General features: G+C 42.2%; 1 protein-coding gene across 4 annotated transcripts in view; it reads left to right on the top strand.

The window, feature by feature from the left end:
• wwp2 (WW domain containing E3 ubiquitin protein ligase 2) overlaps nt 1–13,013 on the top strand; it is a 71,321-nt gene that overhangs the window by 18,160 nt on the left and 40,148 nt on the right. For 3 of the 4 annotated variants that reach the window (XM_080002596.1, XM_080002597.1, XM_080002594.1), the window contains exons 6-8: nt 3,052–3,121; nt 9,653–9,813; nt 10,193–10,451. In XM_080002596.1, coding sequence (XP_079858722.1) covers nt 3,052–3,121; nt 9,653–9,813; nt 10,193–10,451 — 490 coding nt within the window. The remainder of the gene's footprint in view (nt 1–3,051; nt 3,122–9,652; nt 9,814–10,192; nt 10,452–13,013) is intronic. The other variant, XM_080002595.1, reaches the window with a different exon arrangement.

Genomic DNA, 13,013 nt, shown 5'->3' with positions numbered 1-13,013 from the left:
ACTATCAGCGCTGACGTTCATCAAATTAAAAAAGATCTAAATTGTAAAATGCTCAGGGTGTTATCAATACTTGATGCGACACAAGGGAAAGTGAAATTGGCAGAGTTGCAGCACAGTCTGTTTATCATGGAAGGTGATGAGGAGAGAAGGCTATACACTGCGTTCCACATTATTATGCAAATTGGATTTAAGTGTCAAACATTTAATGTTTTGTTTTTCAATGAAACTCATGGATGGTATTGTGTCTCAGGGCTCTTTGGATCACTGAAATCAATCTCAGACACCTGTGATAATTAGTTGACCAGGTGAGCCCAATTAAAGGAAAACTACTTAAGAAGGACGTTCCACATTATTAAGCAGGCCACAGCTTTCAAGCAATTTTGGGAAAGAAAAAGGATCTCTGCTGCCGAAAAGCGTCAAATAGTGCAATGCCTTGGACAAGGTATGAAAACATTAGATATTTCACGAAAACTTAAGCGTGATCACCGTACTGTGAAGAGATTTGTGGCTGATTCAGAGCACAGATGGTTTGTGCGGATAAAGGCATAATGAGAAAGGTTTCTGCCAGACAAATTCATGGGATTAAGAGAGCAGCTGCTAAAATGTCATTACAAAGCAGCAAACAGGTATTTGATGCTGCTGGTGCCTCTGGAGTCCCGCGAATCTCAAGGTTTAGGATCCTCCAGAGGCTTGCAGTTGTGCATAAACCTATTATTCGGCCACCCCTAACCAATGCTCACAAGCAGAAACGGTTGCAGTGGGCCCAGAAATACATGAAGACTAATTTTCAAACAGTCTTGTTTACCGATGAGTACCGTGCAACCCTGGATGGTCCAGATGGATGGAGTAGTGGATGATTGGTGGATGTCCCAACAAGGCTGCAACGTCAGCAAGGAGGTGGCAGAGTCATGTTTGGGGTTCATGGGGAGAGAGCTGGTGGGCCCCTTTAGGGTACCTGAAGGTGTGAAAATGACCTTGGCAAAGTATATAGAGTTTCTGACTGACCACTTTCTTCCATGGTACAAAAAGAAGAACCGTGCCTTCCATAGCAAAATCATCTTCATGCATGACAATGCACCATCTCGTGCTGCAAACAATACCTCTGTGTCATTGGCTGCTATGGGCATAAAAGGAGAGAAACTCATGGTGTGGCCCCCATCCTGCCCTGACCTCAACCCTATTGAGAACCTTTGGAGCATCCTCAAGTGAAAGATATATGAGGGTGGGAGGCAGTTGGCATCAAAACAGCAGCTCTGGGAGGCTGTTCTGACATCCTGCAAAGAAATTCAAGCAGAAACTCTCCAAAAACTCACAAGTTCAATGGATGCAAGAATTGTGAAGGTGAAATCAAAGAAGGGTCCTATGTTAACATGTAACCTGGCCTGTTAAGATGTTTTTGATTGAAATAGCTTTTGATTTCAGTAAATATGACCTCCTAATGCTGCACATTCAACAAATGACCATTTTCAGTTCTTTACAACCTATAAAATGTTTTGAAACTCTGTTGTGCATAATAATTTGGAACAGTGCATTTTGAGTTTATTTGTGAAAAAAATACATTGGGAGGTTTGTTCAATAACATTGGAATTATACCCTAACGGTTGATGACTTGAAAATTATACTGACTGTCATTTGTATCGACTATTTAGGAAAATCAGAGAAAAATATCATTTGCATAATAATTTGGAATGCGGTGTAGGGGACCTTAGATCAGGTCTAGATCGGGACCTGTCTTCCTCCATCCGTAATTAGCCCCCCCATTGTAAAATGTCCGGTGTTACCGCTAACACCGGTGTTGAATTTATTAACCGCTGGGAAAAAATTCTCACCGTGGCATCCAATATCAATGCAAAAAAAGTCACAATTACCGATAGGTCGGTAGCCTTGTCTGCCTTTTTTGGTGCACTCAAAAAAAATCTGCAACGTCATGCATCATTGCATCACGTCCTGCCTCCTGCACCCGTGTGTAAACGAGTGTTAACGCGTCTGACATGGACAATCTCCGGTTGTATGCTACATGTGTGAAAGGGCCTCTCCGGACAATGTCTGGACCTGATTATCTAGACATTGTCTGGAGTTCATGTGTAAATGCAGCATAAGTTACAAACTCAAATATAAAGTAAACCTAGGCTACAGTGCCCCTTGCACAGACCCCGCCACTTCCTGGAGCTGTGGACAGAGTGCTCGCTGCGCCCTCTCTCCACGCAGGGAGAGGCGGGGCCCCCTGCTGTCAGCACAAATGTCTACCGGGGCAGGAGGCGCGAGTTACAAACCCTTGGCACAATGAAAGTGAGGGCCGGCATGTGGCTATCGGGGAGATGGAGTGGCTACGTTCTGTATGAGCATTATTACCGTACAATTTGACCAGCAAATTTAAAAAAATATTGTTTTTTAAAATAAATTTTACCAGACAAAAAATAGTAATTACCGGCTAATGGAAACCCTGAGCCAAACATCAAGCAAGTGATGCAGTGCCATAAAGTGTAATGCACTTTTCCCGTGGTTTTGAACCACAACACAAAAGTTACATAGTGCAAGAACAGCGGTTTGGGGGGGTGGGTGGAAATGAAAGAGGTGCCATTCTCCATATATAGTCAGTGTACCATCAAAATTATTTTGAAGCTGTTTTTTTAAGGTTAAAAAAAGTTACAGTACATAGTGTTGCTTTAAATAACCAAATCACATCACGTTTAACACTAATCTAATATTAATGTTTTAAGGGTTATGTCACCTAAGTATCTCGATCTCTCCCCTCCCAACAGCCAAAGTTGATTTACAGCAACTACTGCAATCATTTACTATTACTATTTACTCCTACTAAAGCCACACAACAACTCAACACATGTTTTTCCTTCAGTCATTTATTTTAAAGGGACGCATACTTTTGTGCTAAAGTAGCACAGGTTCATAAGTCAGTTTGGGAAAGTGACATATTGTGGACATTTCTAATAATACAGATTGAATCCATTCAGATACATAATCAATTGGCACTATATCAGACCAGCATTTGAGATTCAAGATTACTCAGGTGTGACGCCTTGTTTGTTTCAGAACTGCTGCAGTCGGACAGACCCAACCTGAGGAGGACGCAGAGCGAAGAGACTCCCACTCCACGCAGCAGGTACACACAAACACACACACACACACATACACACTCTTGTAGCAAGGTGAGAACCCATGTTCCTGGTGCACTTCTAAAGCTGGGTCCACATTACGTGGGGGTTTTTTTTTGTTCAATCTTGAACAACAATGAAAAGATTGAGCAGCGTGCATTTAACGACTGACATTTGTGACCCACCGCAGCGAAACCCGCTATGTTGCACATTTCTAAAATCGTCACGAGCCACCAAATATGATGAAAAAATTCGATTTTTCCAGATTTGTGTTCCTTTGTTTTTTTTTTTAATCTCTTAATGTGTTTTCAAAACACAAGTTTGATTTATAAATTGTAGATACATTTTAAACCATCAAGTTAAATATTCCCGTTAGATTACATGGGGAAACACAATGCACTTACCGAGATGGTGAACAGTGTGAACATCGATCGATCGTTTCCTTTAAAGCGACCGTCCAGGTGAAGATCATCCGTCCATATTCCATGTAATGTGAAGTCACAAGGTGAAACCGTTTTGATAAGAGTTCAACCTTTAAATCTTACTAGTTTTACACACACCTGGATACATTATTGTGTCGGTGGCGTAAGCCGTGAAGAAGAAAAGCTGACGTCTCTTCAATAAACAGAAGACGAGAAGCCATCAGTTTCACTTGTCTGTGAAAACGTTCATCTCCGTGTCATTATGGATTACTAGAAGCGCGTGGCGGAGGCTCTAAATCATATCGCGGACGTTAATCTGACCAGTGCGATAGATCCTAGTCAGTGTAAGAAGTACTGGGGACTTCATTTTCCGCGATGATAGTCAGTTCTCTGACAGAGATGCCGAGAATGACATTGATGTTGAATCTGATATCGCCGTTATCCTGGACTTGAAGAACTTTTCAAACAGCGGATTTCAACCTGAAGGTGATGATGAAACTGAATATTTTCAAGAACCACTGGAGGAGACGGACGATACGCCTGTTGAAGAAATTTCTACAAGAAGCAATCTCTACAGTACAATGAAATATGCTCGGAGAGGGAGGTCTCAACTCCAAGAACACCTGTGAGTGCATCAACCTTTCTTTGGGTGGTCGTGTTGAACCTGCGAGCAACCACATCAAGATGCATTAGAGTTTTGACTTTGCTCAACAGGTTAGTACATGGTCTAAAGAAGTGATGTAAACTTTGGCTATTCATCGTGGAGACAGTGACGTGAAAGGGGTTGAGAAAAGGCTACAGCAGAAATTAAATATGGGTATTAACATTCCTAGGTGATTTTGGCTATTTGGCATACGCACGTTTATATATTAAATGACACACCAAGGTTGATATACAGAGATTAATATTATTGACAGATTGTACATTTTGTTGTGTTGTCTGCACTTTTAGACTCAATAAATAATTCCACCTTTTATAAAAAATGTATATTGTAACTGTTAAATTAAACCTTTTTTGAAAATAAAGATGTGTGTCGATGACGCTGTTCAAATTCCCTATAAACACAAGAACAATGCAGAGATTGCCCCATTCAGCAGGGTGTCAAGTGGCCATGCGGCAAGTAGCCATATGGCTTTGTTGGTCCTCCAAACCATTTGCATTCTGGGAGCTGGCTGAATGTGTCCAAGTGCTGGGGAAACTTTGTGGGTGATTATCTCAAACAGTTTGCCGCACCCTCGTCATTAGCAAGTCAAAGCTTTAAAATATTTGCTTGAGTGACACCTTGTTTTGAAGCTCTGATTCTTCACTTTCAAATGCTACGATAAAAGTCAAAAGGTACCAAATGTACCTAAAATCCGTGGTGGGTCACATTTTCAGATTTTCAAATTCTTTTACGAACACACATAATAACAGCTGTCTTTGAGGAGCACAAATCTAAAGACAGAACAGACGAACAAGTTTTGTGGTACTCCAGCACTCGCGAGAATGTATTTTCCCATGAGATTCTTGTGGGAGAATGTCCAAAAAAAAGGATGCCATACAGCTCGCTACTGTGGTTGTTTGTGCAGTAAACTAGCAGAGCTGACATTATACACTAATTAGACACTCATGAGTCACTTGTGAGTCTGCCACAATTCCACAAGTTGCTCCTCCATTTCAGAAGTCCACACTTGCCCACTTGATGCTTTCTTTGGCTTCGCCATCGTGCAGGCGCACAATAACATTGGCTGTTGGAAATTGATGTTGTAATTTGAGGCTTTGACACACCACACACACCAAATGATTTTGGAAAGACTAGCCCCGATCAAATCAAACATATTTGATTGAATCGTGACCTGTTCGACTGGGATGGTATAGAGACAGATTTGTGTCTTTCAACTCACACACACATATCGATGACAGCTACAATTCTACAGCTCGACTACCCCGGACTCGGCCTGATCTTAAATCGTTGCCAAATTGGCCTTGAAAATCACGTAATGTGGCCCTAGCTCTAACCAAAAAATGGTCACTTGGGAGACCGGACCTCACAACTATAGTAAAACAAACACACTCACAGAGCAAGTCTGACAAGACAACAGGTGGTCATTTAAATGTACTGTAAGCGTTTTTGGGGGAAATACACACACTCATCTATACCCTTGCACAAACACATCGACAGGCGTGTCTTGCAAGCCGTTGAGCATTTATTCATTTTTTCAAACTAATTTCAGACCTGCCAACCTGCATGCATTTTGTGTACCAACCATGCAATTCTTGGTCAAAATACGCAGGTACAAAATGCCAGCTGAAACTAGGCAAAAATAAATAAATAATATATATATATATATATATATATATATATATATATATATACACACACACATACACACACAGTATAATATACACGCCATATAACTAATTTAATTATGGAAATCATCAATCAATACAAAACATCCCGTACATTTATTGGGTATTCTGTTATCCTGGGATTGGACCAGATGCTGCGACCTGTGATTCTGTAACCCCTCCCTCTCCTCTCACTCACTCAACATCCACTGATACTCAGCACACTGAGCGCAGCGGTACTTTATTATCCACCAGCGTGGATTATACATTTAAAAATGTATTTATAAAAATGCACCGATACTCAAACCCGATACGAGCGTAATGTAACGTAGTTGACGCTCAAAAAAGAGAATTACGGCTGTTTGGAGGTACCTCAAGATTGAATTATCAAAGATTGGATAAATATTTTATCGCCTGACAATATTCCAAAATTTAGCAGACTGCGTTTCTATCACTGTCTCTACAGCGGAGCGTATGCTCTGGTTGTTCCTAGTGCACAAGCTCCGATCTGATGAAAAGTTTGACTCTTTTTTTGAGACTCTGTTCTGGACAAGTCACTCAGTAAAACGAGTCGTTCCATTTGATTCAGTTTTTTTAATCCACGGTGAGTTCCTGTGAACAAGAGGGAGAAGAGTTGTCATTTATTATTATTACTTTTGTTTTGCAATGATTGCAATTAATTTTGGAATGGCAAGTACCCTATAAATATAATATAGATGTATATTTGCACTTAAAAGTGAGATACTTTCATTTGAAATTTGAACTGGATATTTTCATGTTAGTTATACACTCACCAGCCACTTTGTATTAACAAGCAATTGAACAGGTGTACCTAACCTGTTCAATTGCTTGTTAACACAAAAATCAGAATCGGCCAAAATTGGAATCGGCAGGTCAGACAGAAAAATCTCAAATCTGGCTGACTGCAAGAAAATTGCAGTCGGTGTATCTCCAGTTGGTAAACATTTTGGGTAACTTTACAAGATGATGCATTTTAAGGGGTATATCCTAATGGGATTAATTTATATGCTGTATATAGTTAGGAAATCTCTGCTTTTGACCCATCCTGGCTTGTCCTTCCTCCAGGAGGCAGCCAGGAGCGGTGGGCAGTATACAGCGACACGCCCAGTTACAAATGTCCATTCGCTGGGGCCCTTATTGATGTTGCATGGAAGAAACCCCATGTGAGCACAGGGAGAAAATACAAACTCCACACTGAAAGGACCCTAATAGAAGCCACCGAAGCACAGTGACAACAGTGCCCCAGGCGGGAATCGAACCCAGGACCACCTTGCTGTGAGGCAGCAGTGCACTGTGCCACCATACCCACATATTGTGTAATCATTGCATGCAATGTAATTAGCATCATTATGAGACGGCTACGGTGTGAATATTTAATGGAGTCATTTAGCTACAGTAACTCAGACTCCAGGGAGACTGTTACAGACCCTGTTACACTATTGTGGTACTCAAAGTATTTCCCAAGATTGGCAGGTCTGTAATTGCAATTCTGAAGTAGTTGTAAATGGCCGCTTTAATATATAACAGTACACATTGTTGATATCAAAAACAGAAATTCTTGAGCTCAAAAATGTTATTATTGATACTGCTTCCCATTGATTTCAATGCAGAAATTGTTGATCTCAAAAATAGGTATTGGTGATAGAATTTAAATTGTGGATATGAGAAAGGTAATTCATGGTATCAATATTTCAATCTTTGACATCAAATATGCCATTTTAATTCTTGATATCAAGAAGTACATTTCTGATATTAACAAATCGAATTGTTATCAAAATTCACCATTCTAGAGAGCACGGTCACACATGTACACACTCACTTGTGTACACACACACCGACACACGAGCAGTGTGTGAAAGTCGGGCAAGATCCTTGGGAATCCACAGCACACACACACTGATGCAATGTTTTGATGCAAGGCCATGCAGCCACAGACAAGCCTCCCATTTGAAGTCCCTATAGGTCTGTCTGATACAATGGAGTCTGCTTCCACACATTCGTGCGCGCACACACACACACACACACACACATAAACACACAGGGTTTTATTTGATGGACTGATGCGGTGAGCGCTGTACAATGGATCTTAGCTGCCAGCACAGACGGCACAACACTTTTTTTTTGCACACTGGCAAACACTTTCTTCAATGTGTGTGTGTGTGTGTGTGTGTGTGTGTGTGTGTGTGTGTGTGTGTGTGTGTGTGTGTGTGTGTGTGTGTGTGTGTGTGTGTGTGTGTGTGTGTGTGTGTGTGTGTGTGTGTGTGTGTGTGTGTGTGTGTGTGAGAGAGCAGGGAGCTCAGCCAATAATGCTGCTTGACTAGTGTGTTTTATATCATTGATAAATGTTTCACATGCACACAGTCTAGGGTCTAGAACCCGCTGACATTTCTGAGGGAATTTATTTGGTGGGGGTGTAATTTCCATTGCAATGTCAGCTTTGCAATCCCCATATAAACTGTAGGAAAGACACAATACAAATAATCATAACAGTAGTATAATAACGGGCATGTGTAAACCCCCAAGTTCGTACTATTTTTCATTAAAACTTTTTTTTTTTTTTTTTTTTTTTCTTTTTTTTACAAGGCACTCCACTGTCAGATGGGGAAAAAAAATCACAATAATGAAAATAAATTAGAGAATCGGGTGGTGTAAATGTCTCAGAGTTTACTAAAATGCGGGACTGAACTTGGACTCCGGGCGGGTTTTAGAGCTCTGATCGGTTGTTTGGGGCTCCCTGGGCCAGATTGGCATTTCCCCATCAACATTGTGTGCGTGTGCATGTGTGAGAGTTCCAAAAACAACCATTAGTCCATTAGCTGGAATCTCTTCCAACATCTCCCATCTCGGTGCCTAAAGAAAAGCAATAAATGTTCAAGAAAGAAAGAGGAAATAAAAACACCCCAGAATAGTCAAAAACAGAAGAGGGCAGGAAATGTGAAGAAAAACACGTTGGGGGTGTTCTTATTGTAACTGTTCTATTGATGGTTCTCCAAGCCTGGCCACAGCCTTCCACAGTACTGGGGGTAAGAGCTGTGTTTTCATTGTATGAAGGTTTCTTGTAGGAAAACCGGTGTTATATTTAGCTCTAGGAAAATATTAGTATATTTTGAGAACCGGAGCTCACATGGGACAAAGCTGCTCCTGACACCTCATGTCAGAGCTCTCGCTCTCCCTCTTTCTTTCTCCCTCTCTCCAGTGCACGTTAGTATGTTGGTAGTGTCATTTGCCAACTTGTTGATCCGTGGGTTTTCTTTGGGGCGAGAGGTCTTTGGCCACAGGACCCCATTTTCTCCGGTCCAGACCTTCTTCCTAGTCCAGTGTTGTTCCACATCTGGTCTGAATTTGTGGTCGCTGTTAAGCCTGTCCCAGATGTGAAATGAACGTCCTACAAATAATTGTGATTCATGAAGGAATTGTCTTTTCTTCCTTTTGATTTTTATGTCCCTATCATAGTATAAGTCTATGATAGAGTAATAATAGTAAAATGGCATTTAATTGTCATTGGATCATCGGAAAGTTTTCCTCAACCCAATTGATAGAAAACCTGGAAAATATGCATTTCATTAGTTGCAACATTCTCACATTGGCTTAAAATTGCCTTGACATTTGGATGAATAATACATGTGTAAGTAATCACTAAAGATTTGAGTTTTGATTAGACTCAAGAACAGTCGGAATGCTCTCTGTACTACTACTATTAATAATAATGTTACACCCCCCCCCGACCGCTTTTTTTCCCCTCCCATCCTACCCATCCTCTCTGCGCAGGAGCAATAGGCACTCAGCGGGTGGTTTCCAGTGTGGCTCCCCGGGGCCTTCCAGAGGGTTGTCCCTGACCAATGGGGAGCTGAGCGAAGAGCTAAGTCCCGGGTCGGGAGGACATCCCCGCTCCACCAAAGGTGCCCACAGCAGCCCAGGAGGCTCCTCAGGTGCAGGAAAAACACCTAATATCTGGAAAACACGGGGTTACAACTCGCGGTGGTAGTCAGCATGGACCTTCCGATATACAGTATAACAATATATCGGAGACCAATTGTTCTGCCACTGCCACATCAGAATTTGACATATTTATTTATTACATATTTATTTATACGCTGAAATTCGAAAGTTGACATTTGTGAACTTTATATTGAAAATTATATGTTGAAATTTCATTTCTCATCCCCAGTATATATGGAAAAAATGAAAAGTTAAACATGGTTGTACCTGCGACTGGAACTCACCTTGCGTCCCTGCGACTGGAACTCACCATGTATCCTTCCTCCACTCCTATCCTCCTATCCTATCCTTCCTCCACTTTTTCCCCAGGCAAAGCGGAGCTTCCACCCAACGGGGTGGAGAATACCCCCTTATGCCACACGCCGCCGCCCGCTTCCCCCTCCTCAAGGTCCCTCCCCCCGCCCAACGCCAACACCACCAGCAGCTGCGGCAGCAGTCCCCTCCTGGCACAGGAAGCCCTGAGCCTGGCCCCCCCAGCGGAGCCTGGGCCCACCGGAGCGTCGGGCAGTGAGCAGACAGCTAACGCTGCCGCTGCAGAGCAGCACGTCGCTGACTCGCTCCCCGCTGGGTGAGCAAAACACCGGGGTGGGAGTGGGCGGGCGGGGGGGGGGGGGGGTGGTCAAATCCCTGGCTAAAATAAAGGTGTCAGAATGGGAGTATATCCCAATGCATAGTAGGCTTGGGCAGAATGAAAATTCAATCGTTAATCGTGCAGTTCGCTGTGTTCTGAAACTGATTGCTGGAGCAGAGAGGGGTCAAAGGGAGAGAGCTGCTCTCACCCTCTCCGCTCAAAGCTGTTTTGAGCCTCTTTCATACATAGTTCCTGGTAAATTACTGGTAAAATTTTTCCAGCACCGCTAGTGAGTTTCACTATTCACACATGCAGCTACATTCTGGAGAGTGACAGACGGAGCAGCAGCTCACACAGTTCATTGACTTGCGGGCATAAAGAGGATGTACAGTGGGGCAAAAAAGTATTTAGTCAGCCACCAATTGTGCAAGTTCTCCCACTTAAAAAGATGAGAGAGGCCTGTAATTTTGATCATAGGTTCACTTCGACTATGAGAGACAGAATGGGGGGAAAGAATCCAGGAAATCACATTGTGGGATTTTTAATGAATTAATTGGTAAATTCCTCGGTAAAATAAGTATTTGGTCACCTACAAACAAGCAAGATTTCTGGCTTTCACAGACCTGTAACTTTTTCTTTAAGAGGCTCCTCTGTCCTCCACTCGTTACCTGTATTAATGGCACCTTTCATCATAGGTATACCTCAACTATGAGAGACAAAATGAGAAAAAAAAATCCAGAAAATCCCATTGTCTGATTTTCAAAGAATTTATTTGCAAATTATGGTGGAAAATAAGTATTTGGTCAATAACAAAAGTTCATCTCAATACTTTGTTATATACCCTTTGTTTGCAATGACAGAGGTCAAACGTTTTCTGTAAGTCTTCACAAGGTTTTCACACACTGTTGCTGGTATTTTGGCCCATTCCTCCATGCAGATCTCCTCTAGAGCAGTGATGTTTTGGGGCTGTCTCTGGGCAACACAGACTTTCAACTCCCTCCAAAGATTTTCTATGGGGTTGAGACTGGCTAGGCCACTCCAGGACCTTGAAATGCTTCTTACGAAGCCACTCCTTCGTTGCCCGGGCGGTGTGTTTGGGATCATTGTCATGCTGAAAGACCCAGCCACGTTTCATCTTCAATGCCCTTGCTGATGGAAGGAGGCTTTCACTCAAAATCTCACGATACATGGCCCCATTCATTCTTTCCTTTACACGGATCAGTCGTCCTGGTCCCTTTGCAGAAAAAGAGCCCCAAAGCATGATGTTTCCACCCCCATGCTTCACAGTAGGTATGGTGTTCTTTGGATGCAACTCAGCTTTCTTTCTCCTCCAAACACGAGAAGTTGAGTTTTTACCAAAAAGTTCTATTTTGGTTTCATCTGACCATATGACATTCTCCCAAACCTCTTCTGGATCATCCAAATGCTCTCTAGCAAACTTCAGACGGGCCTGGACATGTACTGGCTTAAGCAGGGGGACACGTCTGGCACTGCAGGATTTGAGTCCCTGGCGGCGTAGTGTGTTACTGATGGTAGCCTTTGTTACTTTGGTCCCAGCTCTCTGCAGGTCATTCACTACGTCCCCCCGTGTGGTTCTGGGATGTTTGCTCACCGTTCTTGTGATCATTTTGACCCCACGGGGTGAGATCTTGTGTGGAGCCCCAGATCAAGGGAGATTGTCAGTGGTCTTGTATGTCTTCCATTTTCTAATAATTGCTCCCACAGTTGATTTCTTCACAACAAGCTGCTTACCTATTGCAGATTCAGTCTTCCCAGCCTGGTGCAGGTCTGGCCTTTGACAGCTCTTTGGTCTTGGCCATAGTGGAGTTTGGAGTGTGACTGTTTGAGGTTGTGGACAGGTGTCTTTAATACTGACAACAAGTTCAAACAGGTGCCATTAATACAGGTAACGAGTGGAGGACAGAGGAGCCTCTTAAAGAAAAAGTTACAGGTCTGTGAAAGCCAGAAATCTTGCTTGTTTGTAGGTGACCAAATACTTATTTTACCGAGGAATTTACCAATTAATTCATTAAAAATCCCACAATGTGATTTCCTGGATTCTTTCCCCCCATTCTGTCTCTCATAGTCGAAGTGAACCTATGATGAAAATTACAGGCCTCTCTCATCTTTTTAAGTGGGAGAACTTGCACAATTGATGGCTGACTAAATACTTTTTTTGCCCCACTGTATGTGGACGTAGCACAGAAAAAAAAAATATGCCAATGAAATAAATCCTGAAATTAATAAAGGAGGTAATGAATACAAATAAATATACAAACAAGTAAATATGCGACAGCAAATGGTTAAAGTTGGGAAACGCGTCCCGCAACTCACCAGGAACATTTATTTATTTTGAATGTGTGTATCTTTTTTTCAAATTATGAAAGTTTAAATGTTGAAGAACACACTCACTATAACAATCAACAGTTTTAGGATCACTACATATGCGTTGTGTGGGCATGGACATTTGTGGTTGTGGACATTTCTATCCTTAGTTTTACTGGCAATTGTTCCAGAGTTTCAAGGCTGAAACCCCTCTCATAAACAAACCAGGGCGGC

The sequence above is a fragment of the Zeus faber genome (assembly GCF_960531495.2).
Source record: "Zeus faber genome assembly, chromosome: 6".
Lineage (NCBI taxonomy): Eukaryota > Metazoa > Chordata > Actinopteri > Zeiformes > Zeidae > Zeus > Zeus faber.
The sequence above is the reverse complement of the archived record's forward strand: the minus strand, read 5'-3'. Positions and strand labels throughout refer to the sequence as shown.